Source organism: Eurypyga helias, unplaced genomic scaffold (assembly GCF_000690775.1).
Source record: "Eurypyga helias isolate BGI_N326 unplaced genomic scaffold, ASM69077v1 scaffold17651, whole genome shotgun sequence".
Taxonomy (NCBI): domain Eukaryota; kingdom Metazoa; phylum Chordata; class Aves; order Eurypygiformes; family Eurypygidae; genus Eurypyga; species Eurypyga helias.
In genome coordinates, this window is record NW_010230421.1 from 2,975 (window position 1) to 30,123 (window position 27,149).

Below are 27,149 nucleotides of genomic sequence, written 5' to 3' on the forward strand. Positions count from 1 at the left end.
TTTGAAGGAGGTAGCAAGGAAGAACAAAGGTGATTTGAAGAAAAGAAAAAAAAAAAAAAAAAGAGTCCACTGAGGCCACAGTTGGTAAGAACAACTTTATCTGTAACTTCAACTTCCCAGCACAGAGGAGTATTTGGTGCACACAACTGCTCAAACTTAAATCTGAAACATTTAAAATATTTCAGATTTTCCTGCATACGGATGGAAAAGTGTCAAAGGATACATGGTAGCAGCTTTATTAAAAGCACTTAAGCAGATAAGGTGTAGGATACCTAAAAAAGTCATCAGGCTTTGTCTCTTCATCTTAAGGGATAGACTTAAAGTGGTTTTAAGATACTTAGGACAGTGATATTTAATTGCTTTATATTAAGGATACAGAATTTCTGTACCATGCAATATACAGTGGTTGCAAAAGCTTTTGTTGAAAAGGAGCAGGCTCATACATCAGCATGTCACTGCACCACCATGCAAGGTGAGGTTCCAGAACTGAGATGCCTGTGTTAGTGGGACATCCCAGCTCACCAAAGGAGCCCTTCCAGGAAGGCTGTGTAGTGTGTGTGTAGAGCTCAACTTGTCCTCACATCTCCCAGCCCTGCAGCCAACTTGGTCCTTTCCACCTGACTATGTATGTATCCTGCTCTACTGTAGAAGGGTCCTGAAGCCCTTAGATGTCTGAGGCTTTGTTTAAAAGGGTTATAACCTGTTAGTCACACAGGTGGATGGTGACATATGATTTACGTCTACAGTTCATGTCTTGAAAGCAACAATTTTATTAAAAATTGGGCAAGAAATCACAATCTTTGAAACTAAATAAAATTCAAATATGCATAAGCAGGTTACTCTCTTATAAATGTATAATTAAATATAAATACAATTCTTAGTTTTTTGTATCTACGTGTCAACCTGTCTATACATTCATTAGAGAGCATTCATATTCTGATTTTGGCTTGCCACACTCAAATATTTGTGTGTTTGCTACCTATGGGGTTTGGGATTAAAGTGAAAATTGAATGTGAAGAAGTAGATGTAGGGTAAGAGTGAACACAGAAATCCGTCAGCCTCTATCTTCCTCCCCAGTTCAACGGTGAAGGGTTATGAGTTGATAAAGATACTGCGAAACAGAAATAGTTAGCAGCTCTCACTGAAATCAACTCCTGTGTTTATATCAATGGCACCCAGACCTGGCTGTGTTGTTTCCTTCCTTACAGTCATTCTTACTCTTTTCCCTGTCTAGTATCTTAGCCAGCCCATCATGAAACTCACTGTAGAAAAATCAGAATGGTTGATCTCGCCTGCTAAATCCTGCTAGTTCTAACCACCAGATTCTCTATCACTTCAGGCCAAAATCTGTGATCATTTTCTTACAACTGTGTGTGTCTTTCTGCATGCATTGTATCAAATCTGTACCTTCTCCTACACAGCAGCTCAGCCTGTCCTGTTTGCCCACATGTGGAGCCAACTCTCATTTGCCCTTTGTTTCTCTCTCGCCTTGACCCTGGCAGCATCTTCCCGTCAGACCTCCTACAACACGTTGCATCATACCATGTCTACACCAAATGAAGGGCAGTTGCCAAGCCCCCTATCTGAACATTTCATCAAATTGCTCCCCTCTTCAAGTTCCTCCGCTAACTCATCTCTTACCGCATGAAGAAGTTAAGCTGCCAGTCACTGCATTCAAAGAATTTCTTAGCTCTCCCCCCACTACTTACCACCCTTGCTGACTCTCTGCTCTCCCCACATCCTCTCATCTCCACCAGCTTGGCTCCCCTCAGGGTTCTGCGTGTCAGCGTCTCACCTCTTTGCTGTCCCCTCTGCCTTGCCTTTTTGCAGACTTGGTAAGTCACACCCTTGCATTTCTATTCATACTCAATTCTCCTGTACACCTGCCAACAGGCTGCAACCCTCCCCTGGCCCAGGCTACAAAGATTTTTCAGGAAGTCTGTAACATACTACAGTTAGTGCAAAGAAGACAGTAGAAAGAAAAACATAATCCCAAATAAGTGTTCATAGCTAAAAATGCAATGACATTACAAACAGGTTATAAATTCATCCATACTGACGCAAATCAAGCAAAATGCTATTACGACCAACAGCCTTTTTGGGAGGATTCACTGTTGCTAGCCAAGTGAAGTCCATACGGTTTGTCAGGGCACTCTACTGTCCAAGTTTTGGGTTATTAATAACATGGAAGGATCTCTGAGCGTAATCTAAACCAGCAAATTCTCAAGTGTAAGGAAAGTTATGTACATGCAAAAACGGTCCTAAGTTTTAGAGGTGCAACCACCTAAACAAGGTGTGGAAGTGTCTGAGTAACTGCTGTTGACACAGAGCACAATTTTAGAAAAGTCAAAACGGACTCTGATTTTTTTCAATATATGCATTGCCGAAGGCAAACTCTTCTGTAGAAGGACTGGGAAATTTGGCCCGAGTGTTGGTCCTAGTCTACAAACAGATATAAAATCCCCCTTGGCAGCAGTGACGATTTTTCAGGAGGCCACAGGCTTGTGTCATCTTTCTTGTTCAACCACAAGCATTTCTTGGAACTCAGTCACTCTGCCAAGAAACAACCCACCTTCGCTCGACTCGCGCACAACGAATGTTTTGATGTACGCCGCATCTCGTCTTCGGCAAGACCACCACACAGGTGTACAGATACATAGAGAGGGGTCAACTGCACAACAGCCTGTTTCTCCCTGTCTCTGTTTCATGATACTGCATTGCCTTTAGCAAATTCTCCTACGGATCTGTATGTAAAGTGCTATCCCTAAATTTTATTTTTATGGCAAATGTAGCTTCTCAGTTAGCTTTGAAGAAAATTGGTAAGGAATGTTTGATGATCCCTGGAACATAATGCCTGAACAATTTAACATAAAACAGCAAGGAAGGGATGTGACGCCTCTTTTTGGGGAGGGATAACCAGTACATTCTATTGAGAAATATGGTTCCCAAGTCTGTCTAAGAACTGCCCTATAAAACTCAAGCCTTCATTTAAACAGTTTACAGTTCTGCTATTTTTCTTTTTTTTACTTGTGAATTGAATTTTAAATAATGAAGTGTCTTCTGAGCTTGCAAACAGCTCTAAAAATACATCAGCAATAGGGTTATACCCCAATGCTGCATTAAGCTAAAGCCAAAAGTCAGCAGCGGTAAATTATTTACACTGGAACAATATGCAGAAATACCTAATTAATAAAAGACTTCTCTTGCAGCTTACATTGTGCCAGACTCCATCTCTCCAATCTTCAATAGCATCAGCAGTGCAATTATAAACGACTAATAAAAGAATGCACAAAATATTAAAGATGGCAGAACAGAGAAAAATCAATTACATTTGTTTTAAAATATAACAGTGCTGTTGAACTGAGTGCATTACGTACCTACTCATTTTTTTATAATCCTACATTTAGCCTGGCGCAGACTGTCCCGAATGGTGCCCTGATGCCCTGAGGAAACCAGCTGTGCTTGGGTTGATGTTTGTGCTCGCTTCGCTGCTGATTACGCTGGTCGTGATTGCGCTCACAGGGGGCACGTTGTGCCTCTGCCTGCTGGAACACCCAGCCACAGACTCATTAGGCTGCACCTGAAGCAGTCAGTAATCAGTAAATAGTAACCAATGATAATTAATTAGTTATCTGTTAGTGTAACCATTTGTTTTCAGTTTAAATATCTAATGACTACAAATATTTAACATTCCTGACACAAGTGTATCCTGTAAATAATTTTCTTTGCTTACTAGGAGGAACTTTCATGTCATGTGGGTAACTCCCTCAAAATAAGTTGTATGAAATCTCTGAGACAGAGTCAACTGTTAAATACTCTAAATGGGAAGGCACCATTCCTTCAAAAAAGAAGTATGGATGCATGACTGCTTCTAAACAGGCAGGAGAGACATCACGTTCAGTGTGTACATCTGTAACTGTATTTACTAGAAGGGTGAGTAGGAGACAGATGCTTAATCATGCCACGCCCCTTTTTAATTAATCCTTAATCATTTACATCTACTGAATGTCCCTCAAGTGTTATTTTTTCCACAACATTTACCTTAGCGTCTATTTCAACATGTGCTCTTCGGTTTATGACTTCAGAGAGGATGTGGTTATGGTTTGACAGGGAGGAAGCTTTGCTGTAGATGGGAAGATAAGGCTCAAAGCACCTACGCTGCCTTCTGAACAACTTTTTTTGGTTGTTTTAAATAACTGTCTTCCTTCTCGTGTCTCTTTTCTTGGACGGGTGCTCAGCGCATAGGACAGGCATCCCATGTCCTGGGAGAGGACTATTTTTGGCTCAGCCATGAATAACTGTGTGCTCCTGGAGGAACTGCTGATCAAAAAATCCCAGCAGAAGAGGAGGACATCACCCTCCAACTTTAAAGTGCGCTTCTTTGTCTTAACGAAATCCAAGTTGGCTTACTACGAACATCGCCCTGGGGTACGTCAGCCATTTTCTCGTAAGAGACTAAGGGAGGGAAGGATGAAATTTGTTAAAGGAAGGGGAGGATGCTCATGGAGGGAAGGATGAGCTTTGTTAAATTTTATTATCTTAACTTTTCTGGTCCTTGCTACGGCACCATTCACTGAAAATTGTGGAATAGTCGCGTGGGTCATTCAGAACTTCTTATCAGTGGGCGTTTCTGGGCATGGAGGAATAAGGCTACTTTGCTACTTTATAGAAAGGCTCTAGTTTTGTTGTAGGAATTTCACATGGGCTGTTAGAACTGATGTGTAACAGCTGCGTGAGCCTGTGCCTGGCAGTTCAGGTGGGTATGGGATGACCTGGAGTGGTGTGTTGCAAAGATCACAAGTGTACCCTAATTGCATCTGCGCAAGAAGTCATCCACAGATCTTCACTCTCTCCTTCTTTCCTTCAGGGCAGCAGACTGATGGCTGGTAGGAGACCAATCTTGCGTTTTAAAATTGATTCATCTGCCAGCCCTAACAAGTCTAGTCAGTCAGCTGCAGAAAGGATGTGATGATGAGATCCGTGCTCAGTCTAGGCATTGTTTTCCCAAACTTGCATTTCCCTGATTTGATGGATATGAAGAAAATTAGAAGTCAATCTTCACACCCAGTTGTGCTAAGTGTTTTAGTGAAGTGAGAATTATTTCCCTCTTCTATTTAGCTGGATGTTTGCTGAGCCTCATTACAGCTGTAAATAACATTGCTTGTTTTCCAACAGTCACTGAACATGCTGTTAATCCATTATGTTTATTCGCTGGTACTGCACGCAGAGCAGAAGTGGGGATCGTGGCGCCTTGTTATCCAGCATTGCCAGCTTCAGACTATTTGATCTTGCTAAGTTGCAGAAAATTAAGTTAAAACTGAACCCACCATAAAATTGAAGTATGATGTGCCCCTGTATGTTATAATAATGTAGCTGAGGCTGGATACCAGCTTTAGGGGTTAACAGTCATTTTTACTTGCAAGTTATTTCTCTCAAGTATGTCGAACTGAATGTTTTTCTTGCTTTTATTTTACATTCTGTGTTTTTCTTACCTCCATATTTAAGTAGAATAATATTTATTACTCTGTACTGTCTGTATTTGGGTTGAGACTGTCTGCTATCCAAACTATCTTTCCAATACCATTTTGAGAGTTTAAATTCTATTGTAACTATTCCACTTCATTATTCTGGGTTAAAGTTTCAAAAGCATCTAAATGATTCTGCTGTAGGTATTTAGAGAAATCTTCACAACTGTTTTTCTTTGGTGATTTCTGAGTCTCAGTGGACTTGAGATGAATTCAGCATACGCTTTGCCTAGGTACTTTTGCGGAATCACAGTAGGCGTTCATCGGCATCTTTAGACACTGAAATAGTTTGGAAAATCTGACTGGGTGACTTTCAGTGGGGCATAGATTTCATTCACTGTGTGAGTGTCTCTGGAAATTTTCTCCCCTAGTCTTCCCAAAGGTCAATTAGGCTAGATGAAAGTTTGGTATATTATCTACCTTATGTAATATATTATGTATTTAAAACATGCACATTTTATCTATGTGTAGGCACATATACATAAACACACATGTAGCTTTAGGTCCTTATATACATTTGAGGGACAGTGAGTATATCTGTAATTACAAGGCTGATTTTCCATGAACCACTAATTTTTTTTTCTGACACAGTGTGTCAAAATCAGGTTGTTGCATGAATAGAAGAACTTCATACAAAATGGGGACAAAAGAGTTTGTCCTGTGAAATACTCCCAGAACTGATCCTCTTCCTCTTCAGTAATCTTCCCCAAAACTAGACCATCCTGGGGAGACCTCCACGTGGTCAAGTCATCACTGTTCTGGAGAGGAAAGCTTAGGGCATCCCATGGAAGTATCATCTTGTTTTGTGCTGAGAATGCAGTGAACACCCAGCAACTGAGTTCACAGCCAGTGAAGGGAAAATTGCGGTACTTGCCCGACATGTGGGCTGTGCCCATCCCCATGCGTGAACCAGGACATGGGAGCGTGCGCAGGCACTGGAATCGATGGTCTGTAGTGCTCATTCTCTAGTGCAGGCCCTGGCCCAGGTTTGGCTCTGCGCCGTGGAGACTCTCAGATAAGTTGTGTGGCTGGTAGAGGTCAGCAGAAGCTGTCACCATTGCCAGCAGGCAGTTTGTATGCGATCCCGCTATTCTGGTGGTTTAGGGAAAAGCAGCAGGGACATTGATTGCTGTTCTCTGCCAGCAGGCTGCAGTGATGGGGAGTAGCCCTAGGCATGCATACTGCTCCCTACAGCTGGGGCCAGAAGCTGTCTTGGCTTTTAAATTATGTATCTTTCAAGGGAGATCTTAGTAGATGTTTGCTATAAGAGTTTTCAATTAGTTTCTTTAAGTACTGCTTACCAACCTGACCAGTGGCTTGCTGCGTGTGAAGTTTGATACTGTACAGCACCCACCTCTCCGGACCCTGGTCAGTCAGTAACAACAGCCTGTGCATAAAGTCAGGCAAAAAAATTAACTGCTCCACAGTTTGAAAAGTCTGACCGATTTCAACCAGGTGGCTTAAAGTAAAGTGTACACTTACGTGTTAAGCTCAGGCTTATATGTTTTGCCTGTATTTAACAGAGTTTCACATCCACGCCCTTTCTCTGCATCTTGACATTGTGGGTATAAAAAGATACTTGAGCCTTTATTGTAGCCATCCAAAACAAGGAAATAAATAGGTCAGAAGAGTACAGGGATAAGTCTGTAAATGATATCAAAAGCTGTCCAGACAACCAACATCATTAAGGCAAAGTTTTGCAATAGCTAAAAGCATTTTTGTCGTAACAGCCATAACTAGACAGAAAGCACTGTTCTCCTCAGGGGCCAAGCAAACAATCGCCGTTAATGTTAATGAAAGATATTTACATATCTCATTAGGAGAATGAGCCCCCAATAACTGACAACAATAAGAAGCTGTGTTTTCTGGAATTCATTATGCAGTGCACAATGCAGGGCTGTCTTAACATAAAGCAAAGCCCTGATAACAAGCACATGTATTCAGCCCCCGTCTCTACTAAAATACACCAGAAGTGCCTTTATTATAGCATGCAAATCAATTCAACGGGCAAAAATTCTTCATTTCCAGGCTTTGCTTTTATAGCTACTGTGCATGTGAATAAACGAGCACATGGGAGTGATAATTTTAACTATTTCAATGAGTTTGATCCTCACTGTAGTAACCGATAATGTAGACACTGTGATGCTGAGTCCCAGTACACTTGCATTACGGCAAAAGAAGCAGAGAAGTGAATCCCTTTGGAGAGGTGTCTAGGGCAGAGTTTCAAATGTCCTTACTTAAACTTAGCAAATCCACTTAAACTGGAGACTTACCTATATCCCGTTCACCTAATGGATAGGGTCTTTGGTAAATCCTTCAGGTTAGCAGACAGGAGAGTGATGTAGTTTGGTATTTCAGACACTAAGCAGATATTCATGCATAGTCTGGTGTGTCACACTCCTACCTGCATGGGGACAGCCAGAAAGAAGCATCTCTCCTTTTTTTCAAGCTCACTGTAGTCTAAAAGTGACACAGAAGTCTGAGGCTGATGCCACGCTTAGTGAATAGGCCACTGTCTTCTGGGCTGGTAGCACAGTAATGTGATGCCATTGGCATTACGTGATCTCTGGATCAGAGCTTCTCATCTTGGGGTGACTCAAACCTGTGGAGAGTGCTTGGGTCTGTTTGTGTCAACTAAGGAGAAGTGCTCCATGTTCCTGCACCATAGGTTTGCCTCTTCAAAAATAGGCATTTTGCCTTATACAGGCATTCTGAGATATATTTCAGGGCTGGGAAATTTGTGCCTAACACCCAGGAAGTTCAGGCACATAAATATTTTTAAATTATATATCTTCATGCACTCGTGGGCTATTACTGGTTCAGCTTTTGAAGGCAGCAATGAAAGGAGCACAACAAAAAGGACCAAGTTCCCTTTTCATTTACATCAGCGCTATTCATCCTACACTGGTCCGATGCTCAAGAGGTCACATAGCATGATTCAGCCTTGTCTTGGGCTCTTTCATTCAGATCTTTGATATTCAGACATAAAGATGGCACTTTAGTGTGTCTTGAAATTTGCTTTCAGTCTCTTGTTCCAGGAGAACAAAGGAATAAACGTGGCTGAAAAGCCTTTTATCAGCATCCTAAAAATGCTTCATCTGCTCCTGTTGCATTACCTACATGTGATCTTACTTGCAGCAGTCCAGCTACCCATGGTAAAAAAAAAAAGCAGCACTTTATTCCTTGGTCCAGCAGTCCATTTTACCTTGATTAATCTACCCAGAATCCATGAAAAGAATTGGGTTTTTTTTCCCAATACTCTAATGTAAACAGACTAAGAGTTTTTACTTCTGAAGATCTCCATTTTGGTGTTCCTGTTAATTAGAGAAACTATTTACACCATTTCTCATTCTTATTATAATATTTTCTTTGCATATTTTGAATACCTTAAAAATCATGAAAATATAATCCTCATCTAAAGTTAATTTAATTATGGTTTTACAGACTACCTTCCAAATAAATACATATCTGAGGAGGGACATCATTCTCCGTAACTTGTCATGTATTTATTAACGAGTCCTGTTTGCTTGCCAGAATTTGCAATACCATCTGTCTCCTGATGCGTATCTCCAACTGATTTATTAATAATACAGATATCGCCCACAAAGAAGTCAGGCTTGGCATCTGGCTACATCGCACCTGTTTCAATGACTTTTTTTTTTTTATATTATGAAATCAATACAGCCTTAAATAGGGTGGTGACAAGGTACAAACCAGTGCCTAATGTTCCTTCAGTATCCTCTGTGAATTTAGCATGGATCTTTTAATAATCTGAATTGTATATTGGAGTGGAGGGAGCATTATGGTTATATTGTTTGCTACAAGGAGACTCACCTAATGTTAAATGCATCCTTCAGTACACCTCTGTGAATTTAGCATGGATCTTTTAATAATCTGAATTGTATATTGGAGTGGAGGGAGCATTATGGTTATATTGTTTGCTACAAGGAGACTCATTTCTATCATGAAATCACGGAATCATGGTAATACTGGTTGGAGGGCACTTCTAAAATTCATTTAGTCGGGTTTCGTGCGCGTGGTCAGACAGTTGCCAGCGTTAGATCAACGCTTGGAGCAGGACTATCGCCAACACTGGAACAAGGCAGCTGCAGCGTTGACTAGATATTGCTTGAAATCCATGGGCAGAGATTTCACATCTTTGGGCAACAAGGTCCGATGCATCTTATCAAATGTTTTCCTAGATACTTACAAATTTCCCATCTACTGCAGTTCTTTTTCATGGCATTCTTCTGCGGCATGATTCAGGGTGGTGACATCGTCTAGACAAGATCTCTTAAAGCAAAATGCAGGTTGTTCTATGTCTGCTGTCTATGGCCTTTCTAGCTCTGCAAATGTGTGGTGGAGTCTGGTAATAAAAATAGCTCCTTTTTGCTGGAATACCTCATTTAATCTTCCAGGATTTGATTCTAATTATTTCCTTTTTGTACTTTCTGTGCAAACTTGATTCTGCTTGTACTAGCTCTTTGTCTAAGTATTTATTGGTCTTTAGCCTTTTATGAATGTTTTGAAATGAGTTCTGAGCAATGCCTTCCCAACAAATGCCAGATACTTCTGTATTCTTTGATGTACAAAGCTCAAATCTTTCTTCTTTCGGAGAACATTAAGGATGCAGTAAAATCCTCAACCCATGTTTTGTAATATCTTTAAGAAGGAAGGAATTCCTCCTAATATGAATATACTACAATAAATATGAGATTTCCTAATAGTTACCTATTATTTGACTTTGCTACTGTGTCCATTTTTGCTTCCAGTCCCTGCCTTTGCTTTATCTTGCAACTGACATTGTAACTGATCTTGTTACAACTGATACTGTTACTTTATGCTCTTCCATCCTTTCTAATTTTTTTATTTTAATCCCTGAAGTTTATACTCTTTTTTTTAATTAAAAAAGTGATGGCATTTAGTCAATTTAATTTAGCTTCCCTTCTTTCACTGAATCTTTCATTCACTGCAGCTCATTGCTGTCAGTCTTTGCTAGAGTCTAGAATAGTTCTGAAGAAACTAACACAGTATTCAGTAGTTGTTCCATATGCTTTTCTGTAAATAAAAGAATTATTTCCATCGTGTTAGTAAGCCCATTTGAAAGCCAAGAATCTTCCTTTTTTGTTTCTCGTTCTTGATGGTGACATTGATTTTCTTGTCAAACTACTTGCACTGACAGTAGGGATGAGCAACTTGATAATCATCTCAGACGTGACCTAAGACAATGTGAGCATTGGAAGTGGCTTCGTCTGATCTTATAATACAAGTTCACTGAAAATACTGGGCTACTGCAGGTGTGTGAGGCTCTGTGAAAGGCCAAGAGAAAAATGCTCCTATGACCAAGTGTGCTTTTCCACCGAATCTGTTTACTTGCACCTTAAATACATTCAGCCTGTGAAAATGTATTCTTTGTACCAATAGAAACCTTGCAGGAAGGTTATGATTTCAATTTTCCCCTTGTCTTGTGTTTTCAGCTCATGTAATTCTGAAAACTAGGCACTTCAGCAAGTCTGGAGGAGTGAACAGGAACCCAGCCAGCTCTTGGCTAAGTGTGCAGTGTCTGAGGTCTGGCTCCTCAGTGTAGCTCTATTGACTTCTCTGGCCTTTAAAAAATGAACCTAGGTTTCTCTGGTTTTAAATTAATTTGGTGGAAATACAGCACTGGATCTGGCCTTTAGGACTTCATAAGGGTAGCAGGAGAAATTCTGCTGCAGCAGATATTCCCCAGGTAAACTGAGAATTTAACTGAGTAAATTGATAACAAACTGAGATTGTTTGCATGGAACAGGCTTTGGCTACAAACAGTATTGGCCTCAGCAAACAAGATTTGATACTGAATGTAGTCGTCGGGAGTGACACTGTGCGGTGAGCAAACTGATAGCATGCAGGCGGTGTGCGCAGACAGCAGGCAGTACAATTAAGCATCACCATAACATCTCATGGGCAGGTGAAATATTCACTTTCTGATGTAGGAACCTGCTGTGATTCGGTGTCTATTCCCGTGTCCAGTGCTCCAGGTGAGGGTGTAATCAAGGCGATCTTTGCAGGTCCCTGGAAACATGGCAAAAAGAAGTTAGTGGCTGCAACTGCTCTAGTCCGGTATGACAGAGACTGAGGACTGCAATGGAGTGTCCATGGATGAGTTCCTGCAGTGACGCAGACACAGCCCTCCAGCTGCCTCCCCAGGCTCCTAGGTGTGCTTCTCCACCTCTATGGCTTAGATGAGTGGAGGCATTTTAGGCACTGATTGCAGCTGATTTTGTCGTTCAACATGATTCAATGTGCTCTCCACCCAGGGTATGCCCACCTCTGAAACACCTTCATGTTCATTAGGTGTGAAAGCACCTCTAAAACAAGGGTGGTTTTTTTTTTAATTCAAGGAGGGCAAAATATCCGTGGTAGACATGTGAACCATGCTGCTATATTTAGGGCTTTAAATATCAAATATAATGGGCTATATTGGATGTATTAAAGTATAACACAACAGTCAGAGCTCTAGTCAGAAATCCCAGCATTATCAATTGTCACCTCTTTCTGATTTTCCTTAGGAGCACTTTGTATTGGCAGGACATGCAAAATCCCTTACAACTTGTGGGGTTCTTTCTTTTTTTTTTTTTTTTTAAATTTAAATTGCTCAATTTATGTTTCAAATTTCATTTAAAAATCATTTAAATTCTTTTATTTCCCATAAAACCTCAAACTATGAGTGTTCTTAATAAGAGAGAGAAATCCCAAAATACTGAACAATGCTAGGGTTCAGGCAAAATTTCTATCAATGCAGTAATCAACAGTTCTTAATATCCTAACTAGGAATGATAAAACCAGCACATACTACAATGTATAGATAAGGGATGTGATGAGGGGTAGAAAACAATTCTATCAACTCAGTGTTCAAGGAGATTCCAGCTTACACTTGAGTTTTTTGGTCAGTAGAATAGTACCATAACAGGAGAATTGCCATTAAAAATAAGTCCATCTTGTTCCAGTGATATCTCATAAGGTCCTAGTTACTATTTTCTGTGTTAATTGCTACCTCAGCACCAGCACATGACTATGAGAGATCCCACAGGCTAAATAGCAAGTAAACTGGAGACTGCAACACCACAGGCATAAGCAGAATTTGGGCAGCTCAGCAAACCAAGATATTCCTTTCCAAATTACTGCAGAAGCTCAGCAGGACCTGAAGAAAGTCCTGCCTGAAAGGCAGTAACATGTCACTGATTTTAAAAGGTGATGTTCACCACATCAAATTGAGCTCTCTGCCATTGGAAAGTGTCATGTCTTGCGCAGTGGTTCTGCTTCACGTTGATATTAATCTGTCTCCAGAGAGACAGAAAAGTCTGTTGCAGTGGTCTGTTTGTTGACCACTATTTATTTCCTACCATGGTTAGAGCTGCAGTACTGCCTCTTGCCTTGAGGCCATGTACTCGTGTCCTCCATGAAATAACATTTTAATAGCTCAAGTAGAGCTTCAACACTGTATGGCTATAGTAAATATTTGCTTACGGAGTTATGGGGAGAAGAACCAGAGCACGCAGTGGATATATGTTCCTGTATTATTCCTAAAGTCTAATTTAAGATCATGAGAATATAAATGTGTGATCACTGATCACACCAGAGGTCAATGAGCCCAGTGGCCTGTCTCAAGGAGTGGTCAGTACCTGCCACTTAGAGTAAAACTACAGAAATAGCCTCAAATGTTTTCCTGGAAGACGATGGGGAATATCCTAAAGGATCTGACTATACAAACTTAGACCTTATTTTGCCTTTTTCAGCTCAGAGATGGTTGTATGAGAGAAAGACCCTTCAAGTTTAAATATTTTTTTTCAATCATTTTGAAACCAGCCTGAATTATTCTGAAGACAGGCATTTTTATGGTGGGATTTTGGGGGGGTTTTCCATTTTATGTCAGCCTGAGCTCATTGCTCTCAGGTGCTACTTGAGAACATGTGCTGAGCCAGGAGCACCCACACTGCTTCCCAGCTGTGACCGTGTCCCTTTGCTCTTCATAGCCAGGGGAATATTTTAAGTTGGTTACTGTGCTCTTAATAGCAACATCATAAAATTGTTGCTGTGTTTCTTAAGACATCCACCCCTGTGGGCATTCAGCCACATCTGTGGGCTCTGGGAACACAAGAGCCCTCTCTGTCATTACTTCTGTTCACTCTTAGCCCTAATCAGCTGAGTGGAAAGGATTTCTGCTTGGTTTTTTCTGTCCTGTTGCTTCCTGTGTATCCAACACAGTGGAGGTGTTTCTGTTCTTGATAGCAGTTGGGTCCTGTAGGCATGGCTAATGGTACAACTTAGACTCCACGGTCTTCATGACAGGTGATAACATACATGAAGGGGAAAACAAGTGTGAAGGTCCCAGGTTGATCCTACAGCACTTTAGTTCAGTAACCCCACTTTTCTGTTAAGAAGTGCCACTTACATATAGCCAAAGGAGAGCAACACAGATGGAAGCTGACCACTGTACTACCAACTTCTGGAAAGGGAGTTGATTTTCATTTAAAAAAAAAAAAAAACAAAACAACCTGATGAAAAAACACATGAGAAGTTCTACCTGAATTCACGCACTGCTCCAGGGCAGCTGCATCGCCTCTGCTCCCTGAAGCTGGCCCATGCCCTCTCCTGAGCCCATTTTGACCACTCCATCACACCATGGTGCACACACACCACAGTTCAGAATCCAGCAGCATAAAGCTACAGGTGGCAGTAGTATGATATGGTTAAGCTGTATTACTGCTAATTTGTTGTTACTGTGTGCAGTTACCATGTCACTAGTAAGAGCTGTGGATGGGGGCCTAGAGAGCACTCACTGTTCAAGTATGAGCCCTCTGCAGAGGTGTGTTAGTCCTCTTGAGGCCAGTGCCTGCAGTAGATGTTGAAGGCATTACTCTCGGCAGCACAGCAGCCTCTAAAAATACTTCAGTGTGCATGCAAGCCTCTTTTCACACTTACATACATACTTCTGGCGTGCAGAATTCAAACCTTTTGCTTTTTTGGTTGGTTTGTTTGTTGGTTGGTTGTTGTTGGGTTGTTTGTTTGGTTTTTTTCTCTGCCCGTTCCTGAGGGACTGTATATAGCATTGAAAAAACATAACCTGCTTTGGTTCTACCACCTCAAGCCCACAGGGTAAGAAACCCCAGAATCAGCTTCTGCCTCTGTCCAGGCTGCACACTGAGCCCAGCTGCAGCAGAGGGATGGGACAGGACAAGCGAGTCATGCTAAGGGCCAAGGCAAAAACCCCTCATCTACTTAGCCATCAATTAAGAATGGTTCATTCTAGTCAAGACAATAAGTAAAAACAGGGAATGATGTTTGGCTCAGATTATTACAAAAAAACCCTGATGCTACAGAGAATGTTATTAAATGCTTTTATTGATGGAAATGTTTTTGCGGTTGAGCATACGGAAGACTGGAATTTCCTACCTCACTCTACTGAAGCTATAAATTAGCTTTCCCCTACCCTCCTACTGAGGGAAAATGTCCCGCTGCAACTGGAGAGCAGTAGGCAAACTCGGGCTCATGGATGGACCTTGTGGTGGGAGGAAGGACTCCAGATCCAAGGGGGGGACACAGCAGGGCTACAGAGGGGACTGTACTTCCTTCTGCTTGTGAGGTACCTGGCTGGGCTGGGAGGAGCAGCCGGCGTTGCAAAGGAAGGGATGGGGCAGGCGATGGGAACGAAGCACAGGGAGTTAGGGAGATGAACATGAACACACAGTGACATAGAGCAAGGAAAGCCCAGCTGCAGCATGGACAGCCCTTGGTAGTGACCACTGCTGAGGAGTTTGGGGCAGCATGAATCTTAATTGCTTGGTTTTCCCCTCACCAGCACAGAAAGAACAAGGTACAAATTCTTACACAACTTCTGAACCCAGTCGGCTTTATGAAACATGGCACACTGCCTTTCTGCCTGCCAGAAAATGCTGCCTGCTCTCTCCTCCCGTGTTCCTTGAGATAAGGCTCTGCCCACCCCTGCCTTACCTCTCCCTAGCATTTGGCCTCCCACCCTTCCCTCTGCTTCCAGCACTGGTGGCTGCTTTCTCTGCCACAGCTCTTTAGTAAATACAGTGAGGGTCAGCAAAACCTTTAAGCATCTGGCAAGATTTGTGCCTGCAAGGGACTTTCAGCCTAAATTCTTGGTGCAGTGCATTTGATGAATGAGCATCACAAATAGCTACAGCAAAGCGTTAGCCAGAAAGCAGCAAATTCCTGAGACTGCATGGCCCTATATCTTACAAGATCTTAGCCGTTCGTGAAGCCTGAGGGTGCAGAGCCGCGGTCAGGAAGTGTGCTCACAGCGCAGATCTGTGTCACCTGCGAGCGGCAGCTGATGGCTCGCTCAACCTCCCACCACCGGCACCACCTTTCTGCTCCTTCCCCTGCCCCAGACCCTGAGCTGGTGGAAAGTGATACGTTTTCTTGGGTGGCCAAGCTGTGATGGCGTGGGTGAGTAGCAGTGTGGGTGGCGGTGTAGTCTCAGCACGTGATAGATACCAGGCAGCTCATTCCCCAGGCAAGCAGGGTGAGGTGCCTTCTTGTGTTGTAGGGCAGGACTGCGTCAAATGTCCCACAGACAACTGTCCTAGCATCTAAGGCAAATAGACCATTGTGGTCATCTAGTTTATGCAGTACACATAAATTAGAGGATCAGTGAAAGAGCTGCTGGAGCTGTGTGCAAGAGGAGGTGAAACGCCAAAGATGAAGACCATAATGCGCTGGACTTGTGATAGACCTGGCTCCCTTCAGAGCTCTTAGCTCTCCTTCCCCACTTGCCATATTGCAGATAACAGATCAAAATAAATAAAACAGGATGTACTGAACTGCAACACATTGTACTTCTCGTGGGGCAGCAGCACAGGAAACATACATTACACAGTAAGACCACTGATGTTTTTTCTGACCAACCAACTGAAACAACTACTTAATTATACTCCAGGCAGGCTGGAAACACCAAATGGACATCTGTCAGCTTGTTTTGTCTAGCCCTTTTAGGAACAAGTCTCTGAGGTTTTTGGAGACCATTTTTAAGAGGCTTTTCCTCTGCACTCCCTTCCAAATTGCCCAGTTGCTTTTGTTGGATTCAAGTGCAGTCGGGCATCACAAAAGCAGGGATATGTTTAACTTCCAGTCCACTTTCTGGGTAATGCCTGGTTTGTGAGTGGTAATTCTAGTTGTTTGTGCTGGTACGGGACTGTGATTGCTTTCTGTCAGCAAAGTCCCATCTGCTGGGCAATGCACTGGCTGTGACACACCCTGACATTGCTCTGCAGTGTGAGATTATGAGGAGCTGCTGTTGCTGAAATTATGTGGTTAAAAGGAGCACAGTAGCTGATGAGAGCTGCAGGACAACTGCACAAAGCTCCCTGAGAAGGCTGGACCCTGTCTTTCAGCAGAATCTGGAAAGGTATCACCAAAACCCAGCCTGCTGTGAAAGAGCGTGTGACTGGCACAGCATTGCTTCCTAAAACCTCAGAGAAGTGCGTGTGGTTAATCCCTGGGACTTCAAAGGAATAAGATGAAGGAGGATTTGATGCTAACAAAATTGAAGGGGTTTATAGGAAATAAATGGCTTTGTGTCTCATGGAAGGGGTAGAAGTCCCAGCGGCAGAACAAATGATAGAGGAGGTTGTGGAGACAAAGGAAGCCAAGTCTGGAAGAAAGAAGACAAGAATGAAAGAAAATACATGGTGGAAATGGAGTGCAATAAGGCCTGCTAAGTCTTGGCAATACTCTTGATAGTTAATTGGTATTTACCAGGGCTGCTTTATGGTCTTGGGTTTATTGATATTAAAAACCCTACTCCCCCCATGGAGCTATGGCCCAAGATGTTGTCTGGCAACAGGAGATGGTGCTGGCAGTGAATCCAGAGGTGCTGGTTGGACTGCAAGAAAATACAAATACAGAAACCAAATACAGCAGCAAAGTTCTGCAAGAGCAATGTCAGACCACACTGTAATAGTTCACCTCTCTTTCCTCAAGTCCAAGTATACAAAGACAAGGTACCCAGCTGGTTATGCAAGAATAAGGTTTGAGGAGCCTTGGTACCTCTCTGACAGTGCACTGTGGCAAACCTTACCCTGTCCCCAGTGGCATCAGCAGCTTCCCTGTTTTAGGCTAAATTTACTGATGAAGGTAGCAGTGGAGCAGTAGTGAGGGTTGGCACCATGGTGCTGTGCAAAGGGGCTGGCACCTGCCCTGGGGATGGCTGCTGCCAGCCAAGTCATGGTGATATGGGGGGCAAGAAGGAGCTGGAGGATGTAGGACACAAAGGGTTGGGCTGAGGATCTGTGGGAGGGCGAGGAAGTTGCCGAAGTCTTGCTGTGTCTCTCAATGATGACCCATGACAGGTACAACACGTCCGCTGAAGTTCATGCTCTCTCCTGCTGCCACTCGCCTACGTTTGAAAAACAGAAGATTTTTCAGTGTTTTGGGGGTTCTTAAATCTCACCGATTTCCGTCACGTTGTGACAAAGCTGAGCTGGGAGACAGCTAGTGTTTAATCCCTACAGAAAACTAATCAAAACAGGAAACCAGTTTGCCTCCGAAGGGCGAACCCATGTGCCGCAGGCCAGCCTCCGCCTTGCCCCGCTCCTGCCAGAGCTAAGTGCTGCTCGCCGAGCCTTCAGTAGGAAATAGTGTACGCCGAGGTACCTGGATGTCTCTTCTTGCATTACCCTTTCTAACTGCCCATACTCTTACCTAACACTCTGGTATATGATGAATAATAACGCAGCAGAGGCTGCCAGAAAAATAGTTTTGTCGGCAAGTTTTCGAGGACATTATTTGTTTCAAAATTTCCTGTTATTTTTTCTTTAGCTAAAAACCCAGTCAGGAAAAAAAAAACCCAAAACCAACAGAGAGGTGTTTTGCTTCTTGGAAAATAGATGCAGTAAAAATGTTATGTTTTAGACACAATTTACACTGTCAGTACCCAACTATTTTTAATAAAATATTTGTTGTTTCATAGCTTTTCAGTATGAAACAGGAATGTTACTAAACTGAACGCTTCATGAAAATAGTTCTTTTTGGTTAAAGGAGCATTTTATTTTTTTGGAAGAAAAAAAATCAAAACTGAATTTCAACTGAAGTTTTTGACTTGTTCTCTAAGAATCCCTGTGCTGAGTTGAAATATGTATGTGTATGTGCAATCCATACAGAGGTGACATATAGGAAAATGATTCTTTGTACTTTTAAACATCTTAAATAATCAGTTAATTTGCTTCTGATCCATTAAAATTAAATCTCCCATGGACATGACAGTCTTGTCTAATTATTCACTTCATCCATACTCATTAGCATTAACCAGTATTAAATAGCTTTTCTCTGTCTTTTAGAAAAAAAGGACTTTGAAGGGTTCTGTGGAACTTTCCAGGATTAAATGTGTGGAAATTGTGAAAAGTGACATCATCATTCCCTGTCAGTATAAATATCCTTTCCAGGTGAGTCTGTCTGCTGACCATACTGGTAGAGATATCACTTCATTTTGTATTTCACTAAAATTTTCCCTCACAGTGCAGTGGTTAATGAACCCAACACCAGGGTGAATAAGGGCAAAGGAAGAAAAAGCAGATTGAGGTTCGAAATGAGCCCTGGCATCAGAAACTGTGTTCCTACAAGAGCCATGAACTCTTACACTCATTGGTTTTAGATTGGAAAGGATCACTAGATTTTCTAATCCTAGCCCACGTTCAACACAATATGCAGCTATCCCATGTTACTCATGTTCAGAGAAAGCCCGTCTTTCACACAGGGAATCCACCTGGGATTTTGGCCAATTTCCCTGTGTGGTGCTGAAACGAAACACGTTCAGTGGCCTTTGCATCAGAAACTGGTGAATGTGATGCGCTAGGGAGACTGTGCCAGACCAGAACAGAGAGGGCTTTTAGTGGTGAGATGGCTTAATGACCAAGAGATGGACAGTGCTAGCTCTAGGATGAGGAACACAGTGTCTAGTGTTAATAATTAATAGACATGAGATACACTTATGTTGCCATATAAACAAAAATGCCACAGAATATTTGCTCAGTTATTGCAACCTGAATTCCCAGTTTATTATGTTATCCCCTGTGCTGCCATTTATCAGAATTTTGTCATATCAGTGACAGTATTTTTCTTAATAATTACGGTACATGGATTTCAGTGAGCACGGGGCCATCTCTGTTCACAGATGGCTTTAGAAGAGTGAATTATCAAGGCTCAGATTTGCAGATAAAAACTAATGGTTGTGACCCATTGTGCTGGTCAACACACAATAAATGTTAAAAAACATAGATAACTTCATCAAAATAAAAAAGACAACCATAAAGCAAAGGTTTGGTGGGTGTTTTTTTTTTTTTCTTTTGACGTTGTTATCTCAAAACCAGCAAAAAAAAGGAGCTTGTAGATTTTTCTGAAAATCTTCATTTGAACAGTAAAATATGCATCCATCATGCTCATCTGAGCCCTAGAAAATGTCACCTTGCAGATATATGAGAAGGTTGAGGAAATAATGACAGGTAACCCTCCCTCCAGCTTGGGGTGGTCCCCAGTCAGGATCATAAAAATTATCCTGGAATATTACAGAATGTTGCTAAAATGGTACATAATGAACACTCAGGAAGCCAGATGATCAGAGTTCTCTGGCCTTTTTTTTGGGCATTTGGGAGCAGCAGAAGATGCTGTCATACTCTGCAAACACCTCTTGATGAGAGCTCTTAACTGGGGTTGGGTAGGAGCTGCCTGGCTGGGGGAAAGCTTGATGGGGGAACCTCAACTGCTCTTAACTTGAGTGAACACAGACTAGAGAAGGAACAAATGTTCAGATCTGTGTGGTTTTGTTCTGAATTTTCAAATCTCTATCCCCATATCTCCATTGCGTGTAGAAACAGCAAAATAAAGTGAAGGTAGTGGCCAGTACTGGTGGGATGGTAACAGTGGACCCATCATGATGGAAAGTGCTCCGCTGAGCTCGTGGTAATCACTCCCACTTGTAGGACGTCTGAATTTTGTCCCACGGTCAGTTTTGTGGCATTTTGTAAAATGATATTGTCTGGGGTTTTTTAAGACTTTCTTGGCTGCATCCAGCTGTAAGTCTTCTGTGGAACCATCAGTGGCTTTTTGGTTTTGTGTGTCTCCTCTTGCAGAAAGGCATGAAATGAGTGATTTTGTGCAGTTGTGCACACTTATGGCTATGTCTGTTGGAGATCAGCTTACTGCAGATTTCAAAATCTGCCTTAGACTGTCAAAATATTATACAGTCATAACAATAATATCAACAGGAGTGGCTTTAAATGAGTGGGAATTATTACTCCCATTTCTATTTTCTGTAAAAAAGCTTGTAATTCCTCTCTCCATAGCATGTGAAGAAACTGAGTCACATGGCTGACAGTCTGTGCCCGCAGAGGCTTCAGGGCACGAGACAGCAAATGTTTCCTGTTCTTTCAACAATAATACACCATTGGAGAAACTTTAAAAACAGCTTCTTTCTTGTAGAAACCTCTGTTTAAAGACAATGGCCAAAGTTTTTCAAAGCATCTGTGCATCAAAGAGACCAGGTCCCATTTGGAATTAAATTATTGAGATAAATACTGGAAGAGAAATACAGATTACGCGTTACATCAAATTTCAGACCCAAACGTAGTCATCCAATTCAGTTTCTGAGTCATTTTGGTTTGTGTGATGATTTTACTCTCTCATCTGAAACTTCACAAATGTTCTGTATTTCTCTTCCTTTATTTGTTCATCATTAAGAACAAGTTGATGAAAACAGCATCTTGACTGCTCGTTGTTCATCTGTTCCAGCTTCTTATTTCCCCTCTGTAATCCTACTGAAAGCTGTTAAAAACTTTGAAGAATAATCATAATCCAAATAAACTCCAGGGGGTTGCTTGAGATTTATCCTGACTCCAGAAAAGCTAAATTAGACCTTAAGTGAAGGTAACTTACAACAAACTGCTAAGAAACAGATGCCATCTGCCTGAGAAGCTTTAGAAGGTTAAACTGCAGTCAGCAAGCAACGAGCTGTCTCCTCTGCAGATTGAAATTGCTGTGTCTCCATTGATTTTATGGTCCTTTCTTAACAGCGCAAAATTGATCTAAAACATTTCTTGCCAGGAATCCTTTCTTGATCAGGGCTTCTACTCCATTGTAATTTATCAAAAGACAATGAGATTAAGAGATGCTTCTGAACAGGACCTGTTATTTCACTTGCCCACATCATCATTTTGGGTGTAATTTGTTGGTATGAGGGCTGCTGCCCGTTTCCTTCAGTGACTCCATCGTGTCCAGCGTATCTGGGATTGCTTCTAATGGCTCCCTCTTTACTCCTCTCTCCAGATCGTCCACGATAACTACATACTCTACGTGTTTGCACCCAATCGTGAGAGCCGGCAGAGATGGGTCTTTACGCTGAAGGAAGGTAATCAAATCCCTTTGTCCACCTAATTGTAGAAGTTACTTACCCAAGACCAGTTTTGTCACAAGCTGTAATGCAGAGAAAATGTGCACGAGGAGTCGATGTCTTACAGCTAAGCATGCGAAGTGGTAATGGGTAATGAGGTTATAAAATCAAATTGCTTGTAAATTTGGTGGGTGTGTTTTCAGCAGCAGTGGAAAATTTGGACATGGAATGCTTTGCTTGCCTCTTTCTAGGATAAACTCTTGATATGCTGTTGTAATTTAAGGTTTCTTATTCAGGAAGAGATGAGGATTTGTCTATGGTGAGGTTGGTTTAGAAATTAATCTTTTCTGTGTAGAAGATTTTTCAGCTCTTATTAATAGATTTTTTTTTCGTTTACATAACCTTCTTAGATAATCATGATTATTAAGAAACATTTTTGCGGGTTGCTTTCATTTCCTGTTCACCTCCTGAATTGTGCTGTGGTTCGCTGCAATGATTCTGAAGTGAAGGCACAGTAACTAACCGCGGCAGGCTGAAAGGAAGCATAATATTTGACATCAGGAAGGTGTTACTTAGTTACATAGAAGTTGCACCAGGCTTCTATCATAGCTTTTTCCTGCTTTATAACACAAGCCGCCGTATTTTTCACTCTGAAAACATTGCTCCTGACTGAGATATTATTGGGTTCATGCGCTTACTTTTGCAACCAGTTATTCCCGTTCCAGAGTGCACGTGCTCCAAGCTGCTACTTCATCACTTCTTCTTGTTCAACATTTTGAGACTCTCTCCTTACTTTGACAATTTGAATGGTCTCTTGAAACAGGCCAGCAGAAATTTTTTTTCTTTTTAGGAAAATTATTATTAGAGAGCTTCAAAAAGAAGGACCTTTAATCACCCCTGCAGAGATTCAAGGCTGGTATTTACATGTGTAAAAAATGTTCAGTGCTGGTGAATACCAGCTTGTACAACTCCTTCTGAACACCAAGCCAAAGCAGCAAGGGTCCGTGTCCTACATACGCTGTAGAGCTGTAGTCTTCCATGGGAATCATCAGTATATGGCCTGCCAGGTTTTATTTCTTTTTAGGAGACCTTCCTTCTGTGGTTTTGGTGTTTCTCAGCTTAAAGAGAGAGTCACTTTGGTAGGATTCTCTTCTCCCACAGTAGAGGGGTATGGGCTCCATCACCAGCAGGAAGGCTGTACCTCTACATCGATGGTGGCATTCCCTCCTTTCAGGAGAAAGGAAAACATTAACGGAGGAGGATAATATTCACCAAAGCTTGATTTGACAAAAATATGAAGATTCTTCAAAGTGCAGATTATTTCCATTCAGTTCTAGATATCTTTCAGAGCTGATGTGAATGCAAATATATTCATTTTCCCCCTTCTTTTCTTCCCCTAATATTTTCCAGAAACCAGAAACAACAACAGTTTGGTTTCAAAATGTCACCCAGATTTTTGGATAGATGGCAAGTGGAGATGTTGTGCTCAGACAGAGAAGATGGCAGCTGGCTGTGTAGAGTATGATCCCACAAAAAATGGTATGGGAAAAATTTGTGAAGACCATCCTGACCTTGAAAATATTTATTCTTAACAAAAGCAAAGGATCAAATCTGTCTTGTACAGAACATCAAAGTATATCATGTTACATTTCCATCAATAGACATGTAGCTGGTTTCTTGGGATATTCTTGCTTATCTTTTACAATATATGGCATTTTTTGTTTTGAATTAACATTCTGCTCTGTGTGATGCTTGGTGCTGTCTTCGGAATGAGGTAGAGAACTAAGAACTTGATCAGCTATGGACAGTCAGAAAGCCATACATGTCTTCAACCCTGTGTGTCCTATTTTGTCCTAACCATATTTCCTCTGTGGTTTCAATGGCCAAGTGTAATCTTTACTTTGTTTCCTGAAAAAGCATATAAGCCATCATTCTTCACCCAAGGTGCTTTTACCTTGTATCTGGGTGATTCTTTACATAACCATTTTCAAACCCATACTGTGTGGCTGAGATTTCCTATTCACAGGTTTTGTATCACCTTTATCAATTCATTACCTTGATGGTTTCTCCCCTGGTTTTGTCCAGATCTACTTCAAGTTATCTTTCTTGATTTCATTTCAGCCTCAAAGAAGCCCCTTCCTCCCACTCCTGAAGATAACTGGGTAAGTGCAGAGGCACGTCACGTTGTCCTTAGTGTTCTGTGTGTTTAATTAGCAGCGGTGAATATATCCTCGTCAGGGTTCACCACAGTGCAGTGATCTAGAATATCACCTGTGGTAACATTCCCTGGGCTTTTCTCTTACCTTTTCCATACTTTTTCATAAGCTGTAAATCAGCAGCATCCCGCTAGTGTTAAGTTTAGTCCTGCAAAGGCAGCTTGGTTTCACAAATGGCTTTCCAGTGGTGAGTGAAGCTTCAACTGTATTTTTTTCCAATCTATAGAAAGGGAAACTGGGGAAATAGGAGGGATATGAGAAAAGCTGCTGTGAAGAGGAACAGAGAAGTGATTTTCCAAACCCAGTTGTGCATGGGACAAAATGTCATTGGCTTATGTAATAAGAAGGGAGAAGCAGGGTGGCTGTTAGGGCTGGACGCCCTACTGGTGGGCAGCAAGGCATTGGGAAAGACCCTCTAGGGAGGCCACAGAGATTTTATCACTGGAGGCTTTAAGAAAAGTTTACAAAACACCTGTGAAGAATAGGTCGGTCAGAAGTAATCCTGCCCTAAGAAGGAGTAGATAACTATTATCTATGCAAGTGAAATTTTTACATGAAAGTCATTGTTTGAAAATGCTAAAAACTCCCATGTTGCCACCATGGCCCACTAGACACCCCAGGGTGCTTTCCTAGCTTTTGTGGCTTTTGAACCCAGAGGAAACCAGTGTTGCCAGGGAAGTAATCCTTTTAACGAGCATGCCATTGATTTTTATGAATATGAATATGATGAGCCTTTTGCCTAATTTGTGCAGAAACTGTTGCTAGACCCAAAGGAAGCTGTAGTCATGGCCATATATGACTATGAAGCCCAGAATCCACGGGAGCTGACGTTACGATATAATGAGGAATATTATGTGATTGACAGCTCCGAGGAACATTGGTGGCTGATTCAAGATAAGAATGGGTAAGTCCCTTTTCAACAGCCAATTTACAAATCTTTTCTAAATGCAGTTTGTTCTTCCACTAACATATATGCTGGCTTCTAGTATAACGTTTGTGAAGCATCCTCTGATATACATGAAAAAAAATGATGGAAGGTTATTTACAGTAACTTTCTTCCCTTTAATGTTGCTTATGTTGAAACTGAAGAAAAGGATCTGAAAATTAATTTTAAAAAAATAAACAGTCCTTAGGTCAGGCTGATATTCGCTGTCATACACGTAGGGAAAAAGAATTGTGAAAATTGTAAAACTCTCCAAGTTTGGAGGTATAATCAGTGGTTTCCTTTTCCAGTAACCCTACTAAATACATAACGACCAGCATTTCTGTCATGCAAAGAGCAGGCAAATCTTTCAGGGCTGACTCCCACAGATGCAGAGAAAATCCTGCCTGTCTAGCACACTCACTCCGTGTCGCATTTTAACAGGCATGAAGGCTACGTGCCAAGTAGCTACCTGGTGGAAAAATCACCCGAGAATCTGCAAATATATGAGTAAGTTGTGCCTATGTTTTTCTTGTTCCTCTAACTGCCCTGGATTTGTTTTAGAAGCTACAAGCCCCCAACGTCCCTACCCCACATAATGTGTCACTGCTAAAGCTGGGGATACTCAATTCAGAAGCTTTTCAGCAGAAACTTTACTAGCCTAGAAACGCTGACTGACTCTTTTGATGTTTTCAGATGGTACAATAAGAACATCAGCAGAAGCAAAGCAGAAACACTCCTCAAGGATGAGGTAAAACATGCTATGTGTGAGGTGGATGGGCAATAATAGTTAATTAATGATAAATGAGGAGAAGCCTGTGGGGTCTGCTTTGTGTGAGAGACAGCTGAGCCCTGGGTTCCTGCTGTGTTGCTGTCCTTGGCTGTTCTTAATGTGCGATGCAAGATGAAGGACCACTAGCAATCTCGCCCCTTACCTCCATAGTAGCTGAGCGTCGGCTGCGCCATCCTTCTTTGGTCAAACACACCCAGTAACTGGGGCTGACAGAAAACACCGTTTCACAACACTCTGTTGACTGAAAACTGTGATTTTAGCTCATCTTTTCTGTCTCTGCAGAATGCCTGTGGATGCCAGTAGTTCTCTGAAAATCTAACCAATCTTATGCTGAAATTTTTTGGGTGAAAGCCAAAAGCATGGGTTTGGGGTTTTATTTTAGTTTTGTGTGTGTGTGTGTGTGCATGTGAGCATGCATCTCTTTCAGCTGAGCCAGAGCTTTCCAGTGAAGACTGTAGTGAAAATAGAAAGAATCAACTTCTTGGTCAAATGTTCCACACAAACACAACCTTAGTTTTTAAATCGTCTCTAACACTGACAGGAGACACAAATAAAGTATTGTTTCTTGGAATTATAGCATTTTATGGAAATAAAAACATTTTTGTGCAGTTTTAAAAACTCTTTTAGTTCCTATGAACTCCTAAGGGAGGTGTCCACGCATGGCTTAACGACCTTATTTTCCCTTTTGGTTCTACCAGCACAACTGTTCTATGGCAACTACGCCCGTGCTCCTGCAGAGACTTCTGGTTCGAAACCTTGCAGTCCCCACAGCTCCCCCCAAAAATGTGGCCAAGCTTGTGAGTGATCTTAGTCCAGGCTTGCTGTCAAGTGAGACAGGATGGCAAGAACAGAGTTAAAAGTATCTGAGGCAGGTTGCTGTCTCCAATACTTGCCTACTTGTGCAAGCAACCCCACGCTGCCAGAGAGATGAGTCCTAAAGCCCTCACCATGCACAATACAGATGCTTCCACAGCAGCATCTGGAGACCCTTTTCAGAGTTTTTGATATTGTGTAGATAAGGTAGATGTGTTGTCATGCATTGAAGAGAGAGCCCTGGAAAGTTTATAGGTCACTGGCCTGACCCCGCCTGGGCAGAGCTGCACGCTGAAAGTCAGGAGGATCATGGCCACGATACATTTTAACATTCAGAAGAGCAGAAAACAATTACAGTGAAAAATTAAAAGGGAAAATTGTTTGGAGGAACTGCTTTCCTACACATCTATGTTTAGATACGAGACAACAGGGGTACCTGTGAAAGGGCAGGATCTTGTCCAAGCTTTTCCCATCTGTGGTCCATTGGTAA

At 41.8% G+C, this 27,149-nt stretch overlaps 1 protein-coding gene across 1 annotated transcript in view; it reads left to right on the forward strand.

Moving 5' to 3' along the window:
- Positions 1-4,257: 4,257 nt before the first annotated feature.
- Positions 4,258-27,149, forward strand: part of ITK (IL2-inducible T-cell kinase) — a 31,305-nt gene continuing 8,413 nt past the window's right edge. Inside the window, exons 1-8 of the mRNA XM_010160742.1 lie at positions 4,258-4,428; positions 18,872-18,976; positions 21,852-21,933; positions 23,326-23,454; positions 24,037-24,077; positions 24,884-25,035; positions 25,498-25,563; positions 25,750-25,804. Coding sequence (XP_010159044.1) covers positions 4,258-4,428; positions 18,872-18,976; positions 21,852-21,933; positions 23,326-23,454; positions 24,037-24,077; positions 24,884-25,035; positions 25,498-25,563; positions 25,750-25,804 — 801 coding nt within the window. The remainder of the gene's footprint in view (positions 4,429-18,871; positions 18,977-21,851; positions 21,934-23,325; positions 23,455-24,036; positions 24,078-24,883; positions 25,036-25,497; positions 25,564-25,749; positions 25,805-27,149) is intronic.